This window comes from Lutra lutra, chromosome 8 (assembly GCF_902655055.1).
Source record: "Lutra lutra chromosome 8, mLutLut1.2, whole genome shotgun sequence".
NCBI classification, from domain to species: Eukaryota; Metazoa; Chordata; class Mammalia; order Carnivora; family Mustelidae; genus Lutra; species Lutra lutra.
The window spans coordinates 58,271,130-58,288,891 of record NC_062285.1 but is presented as its reverse complement, the minus strand read 5'-3'; the positions used below and the strand labels follow the sequence as shown (position 1 = coordinate 58,288,891).

At 50.2% G+C, this 17,762-nt stretch overlaps 2 protein-coding genes across 11 annotated transcripts in view; both read left to right on the top strand.

Annotated features, from left to right (window-relative positions):
* ASIC1 (acid sensing ion channel subunit 1) overlaps positions 1-3,216 on the top strand; it is a 44,826-nt gene extending 41,610 nt beyond the window's left edge. For all 6 annotated transcript variants that reach the window (XM_047742488.1, XM_047742487.1, XM_047742490.1 and 3 more), the window contains 5 exons: positions 263-416; positions 843-934; positions 1,455-1,534; positions 1,622-1,726; positions 1,879-3,216. In XM_047742488.1, the coding sequence (XP_047598444.1) occupies positions 263-416; positions 843-934; positions 1,455-1,534; positions 1,622-1,726; positions 1,879-1,983 (536 nt within the window). In that variant the 3' untranslated portion in view covers positions 1,984-3,216. The remainder of the gene's footprint in view (positions 1-262; positions 417-842; positions 935-1,454; positions 1,535-1,621; positions 1,727-1,878) is intronic.
* A 1,598-nt stretch (positions 3,217-4,814) lies between these two features.
* Positions 4,815-17,717, top strand: SMARCD1 (SWI/SNF related, matrix associated, actin dependent regulator of chromatin, subfamily d, member 1). 5 transcript variants are annotated; one of them, XR_007129551.1, is made up of 15 exons: positions 4,815-5,134; positions 5,784-5,971; positions 6,257-6,299; positions 6,394-6,516; positions 6,967-7,089; positions 8,342-8,458; positions 10,001-10,102; positions 10,393-10,554; positions 10,649-10,746; positions 12,345-12,480; positions 13,997-14,119; positions 15,696-15,797; positions 15,924-16,560; positions 16,808-16,909; positions 17,062-17,717. XR_007129551.1 is itself a non-coding variant. In XM_047742492.1 (13 exons), the coding sequence occupies exons 1-13, from the start codon at positions 4,958-4,960 to the stop codon at positions 15,975-15,977; spliced, it is 1,548 nt and encodes a 515-aa protein (XP_047598448.1). In that variant the 5' UTR covers positions 4,815-4,957; the 3' UTR covers positions 15,978-17,717. The 5 variants fall into 5 exon arrangements, 1 of the variants encoding a protein (XP_047598448.1); XR_007129552.1 differs by lacking the exon at positions 16,808-16,909; XR_007129549.1 differs by having other exon boundaries at positions 16,808-17,717.
* The last annotated feature ends 45 nt before the right edge of the window (positions 17,718-17,762 follow it).

Below are 17,762 nucleotides of genomic sequence, written 5' to 3'. Positions count from 1 at the left end.
CCCTCTCTTAGCAGCATCTCAGCTGCTTGACCCCCAAGGGCCCGGAGGCAATGAGATAAAGGATTGAGAAATACCCATGGGAAGTCTGGGGGAGGATCAGCCCAGGGTGGGCATAGGGGCAGGCAAAGGGCTGAGGCGAAGGACAGGACAAGAAAAGAGAAAGGGCCCAGGCTTCCTTTGGACAGGGCCAGGATGTTCATGTTGGGAAGGTACTGGCCAAAAGGCACCACTCATCTGGTGTCTTTCACCCCATTGGGCGCAGACTTCCTGGTGGAGAAGGACCAGGAGTACTGTGTATGTGAAATGCCCTGCAACCTAACCCGCTATGGCAAGGAGCTGTCCATGGTCAAGATCCCCAGCAAAGCATCAGCCAAGTACCTGGCCAAGAAGTTCAACAAGTCTGAGCAGTACATAGGGTAAGGGCTCTGACTGTGCAGGGCAGGGCCTTTGGGCTGGGACTGTAAAGGGTCTGAGTGGGCTTTGGGGGCCAGCAGACAGGAGGAGGTGCAGATGACAAGAGGAAGGCAACCAAAGAGTCTGGGATGGGTATGGAGCGCAGATCAAGCTGGAACAAGCAAAGGAAGCACCTCTCTTTCCTCCTTGCTTCATTCTGTATCTTCATCCTCACTGCTCTGAGATCACTCCATGCTCGCCAGTGCCCAGGGCGTCTTTTTGTTTTTGCCATCACTTTTGATCCTCACGACAATTCTACAAGGCAGGTACCCCCATCAACATCTCACTTTATGGATGCGGAGACAGAGGGTTACTTGCTAAGGTCACCTAGTCAGCGAGGGACAGAGATGTGACTTGAACCTAGGTCTCCTCCCCCAACCCCTTTGCAGGGAGAACATCCTGGTGCTGGACATTTTCTTTGAAGTCCTCAACTATGAGACTATTGAGCAGAAGAAGGCCTATGAAATTGCAGGGCTCCTGGGTGAGCTGCTTATGGCACTGTCCCTTCCCATGTCACGGGCATGGTGTGACACCCTACCGCCCAAAGAGGCTGCCCACCTCTGTCCCACAAGTTCCTTCTTCCCCTGCCACTACCACCCCCCACCTAGGGCCTCCCCCCAAACTCTATTGTCTTGGTATGTAGTGGGAAGATGGGGCTGAACCTTCTCTTAGGGGAAAGTGGAAGAGATAGTCCTGTGGGCATGAATGGGGGACTATTTCATAAGCCTTTGAAAATTTACCCAGAGAATGAATGTTGGGGTATTTTCTATTTTCTGAATAATACCTGTTCGCTTTAGAAAAGTAGGAAAATGCAGACAAATATAGAGAAGAAAATAAGAACCCCACCAGAATTGCTTTGTGCTCCTTCTGTACAAAGGCTGTAGATCTTTCTGCAAATACCACTTGCCTACCCCTGTCCCAGAGAGCTCTGCTGCTCCGTGGTGTCCTCACACCACTGACCTTCCCATGATCCTCCGCCCTCCACCTCCCCACCCCCACAGGTGACATCGGGGGCCAGATGGGGCTGTTCATTGGGGCCAGCATCCTCACGGTACTGGAGCTCTTTGACTATGCCTATGAGGTAAGCAGGGGTGGGGCATTGGGTGGGGTCACGGGAGGGGCGGGGTTTCAGCCAGTCCAACCACTCACCGCCCTGCCTCCGTCCCAGGTCATTAAGCACAAGCTGTGCAGAAGAGGAAAGTGCCAGAAGGAGGCCAAAAGGAGCAGCGCCGACAAGGGCGTGGCCCTTAGCCTGGATGACGTCAAAAGACATGTGAGGGAGCGAGAGAGAGGTGCCCTCCAGCCCCGCCCTTCCCCTCCCCAGGTCCCCCCCCTTTGCCACCTTTTCTCCTCTGCCTCCCCCACGCCCCAGGACCACCTGTGGCCTTTCTGATAATCAGTCCCTGTCCTGTGCCTGTCCCCTAGAACCCGTGTGAGAGCATCCGGGGCCACCCTGCTGGGATGACCTACGCTGCCAACATCCTACCTCACCATCCGGCCCGAGGCACTTTTGAGGACTTTACCTGCTGAGCCCCGCAGGCCACCGTACCAAAGGCCTAGGTGGGGAGGGCTAGGACAGTAAGGGGGCCCTGGGCCGCGCCCCTCCAAAATCTGCCCTGGGGACTCACTCCCCCTCCCAAGGTAGAACCCCACTCCTGGGCAGTCCTTTCCTCTTGTCTGTGGTGAGGAAGGAATCTTGACCATAGAGCCCTCACCCTGCCTCTATCCCATTCTTTTTATTTTTACCGAAACTAATCTAAAAAAACTAAACTAAACTAAATGAAAAAGAGAGAATGGGGCAGGTGACCTCAGGCTGCCCCTCTCTGCTCCATGCTGCCTCCTCCAGCTCCCAGCCTAAATTCTGTCTGTCTGGCTATCTGTCATCTGAGTGTCCACCTACATTCTGCTGCCACCAGTCACCAAAGCCCCTCCCAGTGGGGGGTGGAGGAGATCCTTGGGGTCTGGAATTTGGCCCCAAACCAGAGAATGTACCTTGAAGGGGAGGGCTAGTGGGGGGGGCTTCCCCAGCCTTAAGAGACCCTCTCAGCCCAGTGACCCCCCCAACCCCAAGTCTCCAGGAGGGAACTAAGACCCTAAGCTCCATCCCCCCCTTACATGTGAAGTCTCTGGGGAGTTGAGGGTGGGGGATCCCCTGAAGTAGTGGATGATGGGGAGAAGATGTGGCCCTGGTGCTGTAGGCCGCATCCTGATACCTTTAAGTTCACTCCCAACCCCGAACTGCTGGAGAGAAATCCCAAGAGGTAGCACTCCTCTACCATCCCATGAAAGATCTAGCTGGTTGGCTTCCAGCTCAGGGAGAGGGGCACTGGTGCCTAACCTCACTGGTCCCTCTCCCAGGGGCCCCTGCAGAGGGCCACATCCATAAATTTTCTTATGGAACTCTCCCAAGTCCTCTTCCCCAACTTCATTTGCTTCTCTCAACAACCTCATCTGCATTTTCTATTTCTATATGATACAGACTCTATATTGCTATATCTCTGTATATACTTTCCCCTAACTCTGTCTGTCTCTACCCCATCCCCTCTTGTCTCTAAGAACCATCCTCCCACCCAAAGTTCCCCTTTCTGTGTTTCTACTCCCTCCCTGGTCTCTGAATGCCTTCGCCTGTATAAAGAGTTGGACTCTCTCCCCTGGTGTCTGTACTGTGTACACACATCCCTCTGAGAAGCACAAGGAGACGACACGCGCATTGTAACCTTCGCACTGTCTCGGTGGCGACATAAAGGAAGCTGTGAATCACAAGCTCTGCCTCTTTCTGGCCTCACCGTCTCCCGGCAACCCCGGGCCCCCTATGCTGTCCCTGTAGCCTTAACATTCCCTCCCCATTCGACCATCCCAGTGCCCTTTGCCTGGCTGACTGTGGCCTCCTCAGGGAAGGGGTAGCTACAGACAAGAGCCCCCAACCTGGGAATGGAGATCTGCTCTACACACTAAAACAAGGGTATCAGAGACAGGGGAGTGGTGGATTGGTGACTCTTGTAGCTGGAACAGTGGGGTGCTGACAAGCAGAAGTTGAGGTCCTCAGTCCCTCACATTTCCTTTCTAATGGGTGCCAAGCCTCCTTTCCTCCACTGATACCCAAGACCACCACTTATATTTTCTGGTGAGGTACAGTTTGGTAACGGTGGGAAAAATACAGGCCTAGAGGGGTAGTTGAAAGCTTTGCTGTTCTGTCCCTCTCTTCCTATCTTAATGAGAAATGAATGAGGTAGAGGTCCTGCCATGCCCTCTCCCCCAGGCACTCCTCCTAGGCCAGAGCCCTACCCCTTCCCAGGCCTTCTCTGCCCAACTGTCTCTTGGTCTCCAACCCCAGAACAGGACTTCTGAAGGTCAACTGTGCATTGGCCTGGAGCTGGAGAGTAAGGCTATGGGATTTCTGGGAAGTCTTGGTTCCTAGAAGTTCCTTGGAGATCAGACCTCTCCAGAGGGAAGCAGGAGCAAGGCCAATGGGTGTGTGCCAGATGGGGAACAGCAGGCAGGGCGATGGGTGACGCATGCCTCTGGTCTAATAAACTGGGTTTCAACCATCTCTTCAGTGTCATTTTTCTCTTATTTGAATAGAGTTTAATAGTGTTTAGGCCTTCCCACGAAGTGCCTAGAGTTGAGCTGAGCTTGGAGCCAAACAGTAAGGGAGAAATAAGGAGGCTTGAGCATGGAGACTCTGGTCCTCCTAGGGTGGGGCAGACTGGCCACCGCACCAGGAATGGTTTCAACCAATGGGCGGGGAAAGAGGAAGAGGTCAAAGGCAACAGAAGTCCCAAAGAGAAGTCCTAGTACAAAGGATTCTTTGGAGAGGGGACAGGGTCAAAATCCAAAATAAAGTCTGGAAGCAGGTTAGGTTTTAGAGGTCAGAGACAAAGTTGGGTTCGAATTCTGGTTTGGCGTAGTTATTGAGGCACTGCATCTGTGGAATAAGCCCTGGGCTGTGAGCCTGAAGATCTGGATTCTGGGCTTTGACTATACTGCTAACTTGCAGTTGATCTTTGCCAAGTCATTCACTAAGATCAGCTTTCCGGTTTGTAAAATGGAATAAACAATGCATTCTCCTCTTCGGCCCCCCAGGCTTACAGCAGTAAGAGAAGGAAACGAAAAACAAAGTACTTTGGAAAGTTAAATCTCCTGTGCCTGCATGAAGCAGTTATTCCATCACCTCCGTCATCAGAGCGCTGAGGCTGAGGCGTGGTCCCCCTTTCCAGGGCCTTGTCTTCCTCCCGTCGGCCTGGGGGCGCCCGCTCACAGGGCCTCTCTATCCCAGAGTTCTTCTCTATGGTCTTCCCTCCCGGACCGCGAATACGGGAGGGAGTGGTCAGCACGCCTTTTCCGCTAGTCTCCCCCCCCCCTCTAGCCCACAGTCTCGCTGCCCTGAGCCTCCCGTGCCGGCTGGCCGGCCGGGCGGACAGACGGGCGCGCGGGGGGCGCGCGGGGGGCGGGGGGAGTTCCGGTTCCGGTTCTTTGTGCAGCTGCAGCCGCGGCTCCGGGGAAGATGGCGGCCCGGGCGGGTTTCCAGTCTGTGGCTCCGAGCGGCGGCGCCGGAGCCTCAGGAGGGGCGGGCGCTGCGGCTGCCCTGGGTCCGGGCGGGACTCCGGGGCCTCCCGTGCGAATGGGCCCGGCGCCGGGTCAAGGGCTGTACCGCTCCCCGATGCCCGGAGCGGCCTATCCGGTGAGTGGGGCAGGAGGAGGGGCGCGCGGGCCGGGGGCGGGGCCGAGTGGGGGCCTGGGAGTGACAGGGGTGGGGGAGAAGTAGGAGGGACTCTCCTGGGAGGGATTCGGGTCCTGAGTGGGGGTGAGGGGAGGCAGTGCGGAGGAAGGGAAGGGAGGCGTTAGCATCCCCACCTGCTCCTAGGAGCATTGTTTCCGTTGGGCGTTGGGAAGTCAGGGTACAGAAACAGCGTGGATGAAGTGGGGCCAAAGGTGGGCATGTGAGGACCGGAGTGCAGAAGGGCTGGGGCAGCTCCAATACCCGGAGGAACATAGGTGTAGCTAGCAAATTGAGGTCAGCTTCTAAGGAGCCAATAGCCGGCAGGACCATCTGAGTAAATGTGGGACTTAAAGAAGATGCCTAATGTGTCAGATACAGGATAGACTGGGGAGCATTTGAGTGTAATCTGGCCGTCTGTTAGCTTTGGGGCTATATTCCTGGAGTACAGCAAGCTTCAGTTACCTGGATTTCGGAGACAGAGGGCTCTCCTCCCATTGTGCTCCACCCCACCCCCAGCTTTGTTCATTGAAAGAACTCAGGCATCTCCCACTTTTTCTTGGTGGGATTAGTAGGGAAGCCATGACATCTCTGGGTCCTCTCCTCTCTATAGAGACCAGGTATGCTGCCAGGCAGCCGAATGACACCTCAGGGACCTTCCATGGGACCCCCTGGCTATGGGGGGAACCCCTCAGTCCGACCTGGCCTGGCCCAGTCAGGGATGGACCAGTCCCGCAAGAGACCTGCACCTCAGCAGATACAGCAGGTCCAGCAGCAGGCGGTCCAAAATCGAAACCACAAGTAAGATGACCCTGGGGCGCGGGAGGGAGGGAAGGAGGGAGACAGCCCATGAGGACACAGGTGATGGGAGAACCTGAACCCAGAAGTGGTGGTGCTGTGTCAGCAGATGGGTGCTCATTCTTCAGAATGCCTCGCATGGGTGGGGGTGGGGGTGGGCGGAGTGTCTTTGATTTGAGAGACGCTTTGCAGTCCCTTCATTTTCCCCTAAACGGAGGTGCTGACCAGTCTGTCTTCATGTTCTGGCTAGTTCCATCCCAACCTGATAGCAGTATTTATTCCAAACAGTGCAAAGAAAAAGAAGATGGCTGACAAAATTCTACCTCAAAGGGTGAGTCCAGGCTATAGGTCTTCTTGAGGGTGTGCTGAAATTGAAAATAGAAGTGGTCAGCCCTAGATCCCAGTGGTATCTTTTTGTTCCCAAGATTCGTGAACTGGTACCAGAATCCCAGGCATATATGGATCTCTTGGCTTTTGAAAGGAAGCTGGACCAGACTATCATGAGGAAACGGCTAGATATCCAGGAGGCCTTGAAACGTCCCATCAAGGTAATGCAGAAGTGTGCTAGGCAGAGAGCCAAAGGCGAGGACTCCAGAACCTTCAGTAGGCTTAGGATGAGAAATCAAAGGCGCAGCATAGCTCTCTTTGGCATTTAAATTACATCTCCCTTCCGCCTACGAGAATTACATTAGAACTGAACAGCAAAGGGGGAGGGGCGTTTGGTATCTCTCGCAACAGAAATACACCCTGACCATGTTTTTGCCATAACTGCTCTGCTACCTTGGGAACCTGGCGCCTTCTGTGACTTTGTCTGTTTGGCGTCCTTGTGTATGCACTTGCACTCAGGCCAGTGGCCTGTATTCTAGATGGACTCTCTATTCACCCACCCCAGGGACTGTGTAGATAGTAAGCCAGTCTGTTAGGAGTAATTTGGGGGTTTAGGGAAATTCGTATCTTCAGTATCAAACCACCATCAATCCTGTTTCTGCTTTCCTCAGCAAAAACGGAAGCTGCGAATTTTCATTTCTAACACTTTCAATCCGGCTAAGTCAGATGCCGAGGATGGGGAAGGGACAGTGGCTTCCTGGGAACTTCGGGTAGAAGGACGGCTCTTGGAGGATGTGAGTTCAAAGTCCACTGTGGTTGACGTCTAGGGTGGGAGCTGCCCGTCTAGGGTGGGAGCTGCCCGGAGCAAGCAGTGTTGTCTGGTTGGCAGGAAGCCTGACTGGTGCTCACAGCTCCTGTTGGGAACAGCAGGGAGAGGGTCACTGTGTTCCCTGCACTAAAAGACAATGGTTCTTTGTGTCTGGCTCCCACAGCTTGGCCCTTGCTGTGGTATCATATCGAGAACCTTATTGTTCTGGGATTTGATTTGTTGTTTACCTTCCTCCTGATGGTGCTGGCCGTTGGACTTAGCATCTGCAGATTATTCAGTTTTTGGTTTTTGTTTCTTTAAAATCAAGTGAGTTTGCACTTAGCACTTGAAGACATGCTTTTCTCTTTGAGTCTTTGAGGTCCTTGATTCCCACTGTGGTATCTTCACCTTCCCAGCTTTCATTGGAGACCTCTCACAGTTTAAGTGGGCTCGTTCTCTTTGCTTCATGGGGAACATCTGCTGATAGATGTTAGCCCCCAAACTTCCTACCCCAGAAGCTCACCTGCCATTTCTTGCACTCTCTATTTTTAGCTGTTCATAAGCAAACTAATTTGAATACATTTTTGCAGGAGAACTGGAGCTCCATGTCAGAGCTTCCTTCTCTATATAGGTCCAGTCCATCTGCTGGTGGTGTCATTCCATCCAAATAAAGCTGTTTTTGTTCTGGCTGCTTATTGCCTGTGATTCATTTCCCCTCTAGAGTCAGACTTTTGTCTGTTCAGACTCGCTTTGTTACGGGCAATGGTTTGGCTAAACTTGCCTCATTTCCCTTAGGGAAGGGTAAGAGTGGGTAAGTCAGTGACCCTGTACATGTAATTGGCTGCTTCTTCAGGGTTCTGTGGCCACCCTGATTGGTTTAATACCCCCAGACACCAACCTTGTCATCTCCTGAGAAAGATTCAGAAGACATTTTTTTTTAAAGACTTTATTTATTTATTTGACAGACAGAGATCACAAGTAGGCAGAGTCAGGCAGAGAGAGGAAGGAAAGCAGGCTCCCCACTGAGCAGAGAGCCCGATGCGGGGTTCGATCCCAGGACCGTGAGATCATGACCTGAGCCGAAGGCAGAGGCTTTAACCCACTGAGCCACCCAGGCACCCCCAGAAGACATTTTTGAGGTTTTTCCCATTCTGTTGTGGGTTCCTTTTTAATGGGACTTTGTCTTGAAGAATTTCTTCTGGCCTTTTCTAACATGATCCCTCCTCTCTCTCTTCTAGTCAGCCTTGTCCAAATATGATGCCACCAAACAAAAGAGGAAATTCTCTTCCTTTTTTAAGTCCTTGGTGATCGAACTGGACAAAGACCTGTATGGGCCAGACAACCACCTGGTGGAAGTGAGTAGTTCTCTCCTGTAGGCTTTGATTCCATGACTGGAGGATGATGGACTTGTGAGCCAAACTTTAATGTTTAGGGAGAGGGGGAGGTATAAAGGGTCCCACCCCACCCCCCATACAGTACTACCCTTGCAGTTTGCACATTGACCTCCGGGTGGCACTAGCTGTTTAGTTCTGGTACTGTTTGAACCCAAGAGCTCTTTTTTTTTTTTTTTAAGATTTTTTTTTTTTTTTTTTTAAGATTTTAAAATTTTATGTATTCATTTAACAGAGAGATCAGCGAGAGAGGGAAGACAAGCAGGGGGAGAATGAGAGGGAGAAGCAGGCCTCCTGCTGAGCAGGGAGCCTGATACAGGGCTCGATCCCAGGACCCAGGGATCATGACCTGAGCTGAAGGCAGATGCTTAACGACTGAGCCACCCAAGTGCCCCTGAATCCAAGAGCTCTTGCAGTCTGACTTGTCCCACCTTTTTAATGTCATTATCTTGGTTGCTGCCCTAAGAGAAATTCTAATGGAGGCCTCTTAAGCATTCCAGGTCATCTCTGCATCTTACTTATTAATAATGGTGAGATGTGGCTATCCATACCCTACTCATACTTTTTTCTGATAGCAGGTGCTGTAATTAAGGGGGTTAACTAATAGGGTTCAGTCCTGGCAAGGATTGATAGATAGATAGATCAATCGATCGATCGATCTGGGACTTCTTTTGGTTCCTGTTCTGTTTAGATTCACATCCCACATCATCAGAAATCCTTTGTTATAAAACCTGGTTACAAGGTGTTCTGAAGACCATGTTAGCGACAGTGTTCTTTGGGGTACAGTCAAAACAGAATGAGACAGTCCAGCTCTCTGAGTGAACTTAACCTGCTCCTTTCTTTGCCAGTGTAGCCGCAGCCCCTTATCCTCAACCACTAAGAGACATGGGAAGGTCTTTACCATCTATTAAGGGAAGTAAGTCATAGAATCAATAGAAATTTGTAAATATATTTAACTTGACTTTATAGCAATAGAGTATAGTGGCTAAGAATGTGGGCTTTAGAATCAGACACACCAGAGCTCAAATCACAGCACCACCACTTTGTGGTTGTTTGACCTTAGGCAAGTCACTCCACTCTTCGAAGCATTAGTTTGCTCATCTGTAAAATAGGTTTAATTGTGTCTATCTTATGTGGATATTGTGGGAATTAAATGAGATAATCCCAGGTAAATGTCTTAGAAGGCTCTTGAGCATAGTAAGTATTCAAATAATGGCAGCCATGTTGTTTTTCTGTGCACATATATATTATCCATTTTGTGGATAAAATTACCCCGGAATATTTAGGCTAATTTAAATGTGACGCTAAACAGAATCAAGGGTTAATCTGTTTATGTGCATACAGTAATCCCAGAGCTTTATGGAATGTTTAGAAATGTCTCATGCTGTTGCTCTTCCCCAATAGCCTCAGTAGTCAAAGTTGAATATTCAGTCATTACAGACACTCTTCCCTCCCACCCCAGCTCTTCCTCTGGGAGAGCACCCCCTGACATCTTCCTCTCTGTAGTGGCACAGGACCGCCACTACCCAGGAGACGGATGGCTTCCAGGTGAAGCGGCCAGGAGACGTGAATGTACGGTGTACCGTCCTCCTGATGCTAGACTACCAGGTATTCTGGGGTGATGTCATGGGACCTAGCTTTCACAGCCACCTCCCATCAGCAGCCTGATACTCAGAGGTTTAAGTCTAGTTGTGGGTAATTTGTCACCAGACGATAAACTCCCTAAATATAAGGAGAAGGGCGTAGTCATCTCTGAGTTCCTCCTAGTGTTTTTTTTTTTGGCCCCAGAGAAAGTAGTGCATTAATGTATGTTGAATGGATGGCCATGCTAGAGCACCCCAAAGTGCATATAGACCCAGCTCACTAGCTTCATCCCCATCCTCTTTGGTTCTCTGCAGCCTCCCCAGTTTAAATTAGATCCTCGCCTGGCTCGGCTCTTGGGCATCCACACCCAGACCCGTCCAGTGATCATTCAAGCACTGTGGCAATATATTAAGACACATAAGCTCCAGGACCCTCACGAGCGGGAATTTGTCATCTGTGACAAGTACCTCCAGCAGGTAAGAAAAGGACCCATGCTTTTGCCAGAGTCCAGTGGAGCACTAGTTGTGCTCAAAATGCTAGCTTCCTAGCTGCCTTTCCTCTTTCACACAGATCTTTGAGTCTCAACGTATGAAGTTTTCAGAGATCCCTCAACGGCTGCATGCCTTGCTTATGCCACCAGAGCCCATCATCATCAATCATGTCATCAGGTAAGTCGGTGTAGGCGAGGTGGCGGTGTGCCAGAGTGGGCTGCTTCCTGCTCTTACCAGCCAGTTGTCCGATTTTTAGGAGGTAGATTGTCAGATAGTGGTGATTTAAATTATTTAAACTTACAGTTTAGTGAAAAGAAGGGTAATGTATACCCCAAGACTCATTATTTCTTAATTATTTTATTACATCCTACTAGTATTTGTGTTTGTGGGGTTACTTCTGTCTATTCGTATGTGTAGTGGAAATAGTCCATTTCCCCTGATCTCCAAAAATAGAGAGTTCCTGTGAAGACTTTTGCAAGCTAAAATGGCGTAAAGCAAGAAAGCAATTACCATTCATTTATATGAAAACATTTTTGAGCGTCCCGGGGCCCCAAAAGGACCTCTTTTGCTCAAAATAAATAGAAATAAAGTCCACGTGCTCACCGACACAAGTCAAAGCTGTGGTGGCTTACTGCTGAGATGCTATAGTTCTCCCAGAGAAGGAGCTTGTGGGCGCCCCCTGCTGCTCAGGGTGCGCGCTGCCTCTGTGATGCTGCTGCCACACCGATGGTGAGCACAGGTTTGGCTTCTCGCCTGTCTTCCTAACCAGGAAAATCCTACTGAAAAACTACCGTAGGCCTTTCGGAAAAGCAAAGGGGCATAATGTGTTAGGATGAGTTACTGCACATCTCATCCCAGCTCCTTGATCAGTGACATAACGTTGACAGCTTGAACTCAACCACGTTGGGAGTATTTAAACCACAGAGATCAGCACATGCTACAGATTGGCCTTTTTACCTCCTCTTTTGGAAAATCAGTTGTTAGACATTTACCAGACCATCATGGTTGGGCTCCTATCTCCTGTGTGAATGGTAAAACATTCCAACCTGAGACTCCACAATTCCTTCATCTCCTTTCACTGTTTTGTTCGGAAGATGGATGGGCAATGCGTCTCACTAGATACGGAGTGAAGGAATGCCCGTCCTCCTCCTCAGAGCGCAGGTGGCTGGCTGTAGTCTCTGCCTTCTTTCCCTCACTCTGTATTAATTCCAATAGAGGCTTTCCTTTCTATCCTGCACCATCACTCAACCACTAGTAACTCCTAGGACTTATATGTTGGATCGTTAATAGCTGATGTGTCCTGTATTCTGTGCTTAAAGTTAAGCCTTTTTTTTTTTTTTTTTTAACTTATTTTGTATGGTTTGTGTTTTATTTGGATTTACTTTCAGGGTCAATTTTAGTTTAACGGGGAGAAAGATGTATAAGATACTATAGAAATACTTTCATTTGGGAAGGGAGAAACTTCATTTTCACTGGATATCTTTTGTACTATTTGAATTTTTACCATTGATTTAAAAAATATACAGTAGCTTTGTTGGGGTTTATATATAGTAGGTCACACACACTTGAAGTATAGTTTGAGACTTTGTCCAATGTAACACCATGTAGCTACCATTGCAAGAAGGATACAAGAAATTTCTGTTAATATGCAAAAGTTCTCTTGTGCCTTTTTGCAGTCAACCCCTTACCCTCATTCTCAGGCCTTCTTCTGGATCTTGTGTAAATAGGGCTTAGGGAATAAGCCCTTTACCAGGCTCCTCTGGTTTACTCCCCAGTGTTGACCCAAATGATCAGAAGAAGACTGCTTGTTATGACATCGATGTGGAAGTGGATGATACTTTGAAGACCCAGATGAATTCTTTCCTGCTATCTACTGCCAGCCAGCAGGAGATTGCTACCCTAGACAACAAGGTAGGGGCCCCTGCCCTGGGTAGCTTGGGTGCCAACAGCCCTCTGCCACAGCTCATAGGCTGTCTTTTGATTCTCAGCATTGGTTCCGAATGTATTAACACTTAGTATATGCCTGTACAGGTGCCGGTTGGAGCTGGATGCTAGAATTATGCCTGTAACTTTGAAGAGCTTTGAGCCTTAGTTTTGAACTGTGAAATAAAGACTATCGCTTTTTTTATAAGGTTAGGAGGATTCAGTGCGGCAGTATACGTAAAGACACAATATCTGGCACATGAAAACAAATGGTGACTGCTACCGTTCCTGCTGTTACCCTGGTTAGACATAGTCCATGCAGGTAAAGCCAGAAAACTCGAAGGAACACAACAGGAAGGCTTTCCTGAAAGAGTTGCTGCCCCAACTAAATCTTGAAGGACAAAATGAGAGTTAATGAAAGGGGTGTGGGAGGCAGAGGACTTTCCAGAAAGAGGGAACAGGGTATGTAAAAGTTGAAAAATGAGAACTATGTTCAAGAAGTATAAGCCGTTTACTAGATCTGTTTCAGAGTGCTCGGGATGGGAAGTTTGGGGAAAGGGAGCTTGATAGGGAGATAGGAGCCTAACCACGAAGATGCTTCAGTACAGGGAAACTAGTTTCTCTTTTGTCCCAAAGCCTGGAGGCAGTGGTGCTCTTTGCATTTAGAATGATCGCTGGCAGGAGAGCAGAGAGCGAGTTGTAAGAGGGGCAGATCTGGAGGCAGGAAGCCAGTTAGGAGGCCAGTGCAGTAACACATGGGAGATGCATAGAGGTCAGAATCTGTGGTACTGACAGGATGAGAAGTAGACAGATCTGAGAGGTGTCCAAGTGGAACGGAAGAGACTGGATACGGTTCAGGTGGGGGTGGTGGGGAGCAACTTGAGGGAGAAGGAGGCATTGTGACTCCCAGGGGTTTAGCTCGGGTGCATGGGAATGTTCTTCCAGATTGGCAGCAGGAGAGCAGAAGTGAGTATTGGGGGAGAGGTCGTAGATTTGGTTTTGGAGAGTTTAGATGCTTTGAGATGTCAGACAGCTGGAGTGGTTGGAGTTTAGCAAAGGGACTGGTCTCTAGACTGAGGACTCAAGAACCTGTCAGTGGTAACGGGAGATCTGTCAGTGAAGGAAGCTGCCAGGAAGAGTACGGATGATGAGAGAAGGCCAGGAACAGACCCCCGGGCCATAGCTTTTGAGACAGCTGTCTGTACCACTGCTCCTACCTCCGAGTGTTTTTGCCTTTATTTGTGCCGTGGATTAAGTACTCACCGTGTGGCTTCCCCTATAGTGGACATTGTGGGGACCAGAAGGAAAACTTCACCACGTGGGGTGTGTGATACCGTGCATAGACCTGCTCAGAGAATGCGGAGTGCCGGAGCAGCTGGGGCTTGGGGCAGCAGTCTGGGCCTGGGTTGGGAGCGGCAGCACAGGGAGATGGCAGATACTGTCTGCCCTGTAACTTCGCACTTCCCAGTCCGAAATGTTAGGACTTTCTTTCTCTTCCTTTCAGATCCATGAGACAATAGAAACTATCAATCAGCTGAAGACCCAGCGGGAATTCATGCTGAGCTTCGCCAGGGACCCTCAGGGTTTCATCAATGATTGGCTACAGTCCCAGTGCCGGGACCTCAAGGTAAAGAACCTACAAAAGGTTCATAGGGACTTAGGTCGGTGAGGCACACATTTGCTTTATTTTTGTAGCATCTGGTAGAAGAGCCAGAGGGGGAGGTGAAGGACCAGATTATCTTTAGCCTGCTCTTGGGTCCATTTTACAATCAAGTAGGGAAATGGAGGTGGAACCGCCAAGTGTTTCTCTAGTACTTGGAGGCATCACTGTGTACTGTATCGTAGTGGGTGCAGAGTGCAAAACTGGATCTCTGCTTTCAAAGTGGTCTGCATTCTGTTTGGAGAGACTAGGCTGTGAAGATTTTTTTTTTTTTTTTAAGATATTTATTTATTTATTTATTTGACAGAGAGAGAGAGAGAGAGAGATCACAAGTAGGTAGAGAGGGAGGGGGGAAGCAGGCTCCCTGCTGAGCAGAGAGCCCGATGCAGGGTTGGATCCCAGGACCCCAAGATCATGACCCGAGCCGAAGGCAGTGGCTTAACCCACTGAGCCACCCAGATGCCCCTAGGCTGTGAAGATGTATGCAATTAGTTAGTTAGTTAAAATGTGCAGATGTAATTGGTCTTATTTAATAACTCACGAATTGGGCAGCATCCCTTCTAGTAAATAGGCACTCTGAGGAGTTGTACAGAATGAAGGTTTTGATAGACAGGAGTGGGGGGCAGAGCAAGGAAGTTATTAGCAAAAGTAAAGAAAGGATTGTTTCAGACCAGGTTATTTTCTTTTGAGGGGAAGGGAACCGACTGATCTGATTTAAAAAGTTGTAAATCATGTGAGACGTTATCCGAACTCACCACTATCACCGAGATCATTCAAGGGAGAAGGGAGGTGGGTGAGGCTGGAACAGCTGGGGAATGCCCCCTGGTGAATTTGGGATTTGAGCTGTTTCTCAAAGAGGGGAGCACCGTAAGCTCAGGCAAGGAGGTGGGGGTGAGCATTGAATGAGTGAAACGTGCCCCTGGTTTTCTCCTTTCCTGTGCAAGGTGACTGACTAATTACGGAGGCCGAGCAGAGGAGCAAGGGATCAGGGGGCCAGAAAGGGTCCCTCAACGGAGCAAGGACTCGTTGATAGCAGGGGGTGGCTTCAGTCCTGTGTTAGTAGTTTGCGAGGGCCGCCGTAGTAAAGTACCACAAACTGAGTGCCTTACAGAAAAATTTATTTTTATCTGGAGGCTGGAAGTCTACAGTCAGGGTGTTGGCAGGGTTGTTTCCTTCCGAGGGCTGTGAGGGAGAATCTGTTCCAGGCCTCTCTCCTAGCTTATGGTAGCCTCACACATTCCTTGGTTTGCAGATGGTGTTCTCCAAGTGTCTTCGCATCATCTTCCCTCTGTGCATGTCTGTCTCTGTGTCCAAGTTCCCCCTTTTTGTAAGGGTAGCAGTCGTGTTGGATTGGGCCCACCCTAATGACCTTATCTTAACTTGATCATCGCAGAGATCCTATTTCCAAGTAAGATCGCATTCCTAGGTCCTGGGGGTTAGGATTTTGACATCTTTTGGGTGGATACAGTTCAATCCATAACAGGTGGGAGGGAGAACAAGACAAGTCTGTTCTCCTCTCTCTTCCCTCTCCCATATCCCCCAGACCATGACCGATGTGGTGGGGAACCCAGAGGAGGAGCGCCGAGCTGAGTTTTATTTCCAGCCTTGGGCTCAGGAGGCTGTGTGCCGATACTTCTACTCCAAGGTAGGCGCCTGGGCGTGGAAAACTGATGAAAAGCCAGGGGTCTGAACTCCGGATGGGGGCCAGTGGTAGGAGATGCCAACTTCTGGTTTGTCTCATCCTCTACTCTCTCCACTGTTTGCTCTCTAGGTGCAGCAGAGACGACAAGAATTAGAGCAGGCCCTGGGAATCCGAAACACATAGGGCCTCTCCCACAGCCCTGATTGGGCTGCACCGATTCGTATTTGGGCCCTGAGCTGCCTGCCTCATAGCACCTGCCTTGGTCTTGCTTGGGGCCTTCCAGGGGATGCTGTTGGTTCGAGGACAACACCAGAATGAAGAGGGTCTCACATTTCTGTCTCACAAGACACCTGTCACCCTCTTCTCCCACCCCATCCCTTCCTGTCCCCCAGCTTCCCTTTGCCCCACAAAGTTCCCATGTGCCTCTACCCTCCCCTGGTCTACATAGGACCTCTAGGTAGTGTTAGAGAGAGAACCTATAGTGGTAATCAGTGCATTGACTGGATTGGGCCTAAGGCCAGGTGGTCTTCAAGGGGACCAGCTATACTGATCCTGCCCTTCAGAGACCCAGGAGTTGGGAGCTTTAGCCCCTTCTCTGAGACTCAGGCCTGGGGGCACTCTATAAGCTAGTTGATCTTGGCTCTCCAGATAACAGAATCCAATTTCCTCCCTTCCTTCCCTCCACAGGTTTGGAGCACACTCTCCCTTTACTTGTTGCCCTCTAGCGCTAAAGGAACCCTGGTTCTTGGGCCCCACTGAGCCCCAGGTCAGTCCGCAGCCCTCTGGATCGGCCTGCTGTCTCAGTGCTTCTCTTACTCCCTTGTAGGGGGTCCACATCAGTATTGGAATTTGTTCTTTAACTAGTGCTCCCTCCCAGCACACTCCCTGTAGCTGCTGTTTTTAGGATTCCCTGCTATCGATCTGTCCAAACGCAGGGCATTTGGGCGGGGGAGCCTTGCCTTTCCCTGTCAGAGCCCCAGGGATCTAACCTGGGGTATTGTCATTGCTGGCAGACAGCTGTTCCTTCCTGGTGTTGCTTGGAGGCGTGACTCATTTATTCACTCCGCCCTGCCTCCCCTATCCCTTCACGGAGAAACAGGCCTGAAATCAAACGGGTAAAAGCCCTGGGCCATCCCTGTCTTCCTGTCCCTTGTCTGCCCAGTTGACACCCACTGGTGACTTCTAGGGCACTGAGGAGTGAAAGCGCCTAGGGCTGGCGAATAGCTCTGAGTTGGGTTTGTGACTCTTCCCTCTCCCTGCCTCACAGGATTGTGACTCCCCAGCCCCTGCCCTCAAAGCTTCAGACCCCTCAGGTAGCAGCAGGACCTTGTGATCTTGGCCCCTTGGAACTGAGATGGTTTTGCATCTTTCCAGGAGAGCCTCAGATTCTTCTTCCAGGTTGTATCACCCCCAAGTTAGCATATCCCAGGCTCGCAGATTCAACATAGCAGGGTGGGAGACAGCTGGGCACAGAGGGGGAATTCCGTTCAGCCTGGGCTCTAAACCCACAGAACTGACAAAGCCCCTGCTTCCCCACCCCCTCCTCAGGCTCCTGCGAGCACATCCTCCAGCCCCATAGCCCCGCCTCTTCCATACTGGGGACAGAATTTTCTCCCCATCTTTCCCCTCCTCCCATTATCCCATCCCTCCCTTAAAAGGTTCTCCCCACAGACACTGGACAACCTCTGTCCTTGGGGCTGGAACCATGAGAAGGAAGTTCAACACTCCTACACTGTCCCTGTTGAAGATAACTGTTTTTATTAACTGAATTATTATGTTTTTTTCATGGACCAAAATTTTTTTTGTACTGTCCCCTTACCGATGTCACCCAGTTTTAATAAAAGAATCTTCTGAAGGATGGGTCCCCCTACCTACTGAGGGAGAGCTCTTCCCTGGGCTCTTTCTCTGATACCATTAGCCACGCTCATGGTGTCTCTTCATTTTATTTAAATAACTTTATTGAGCACC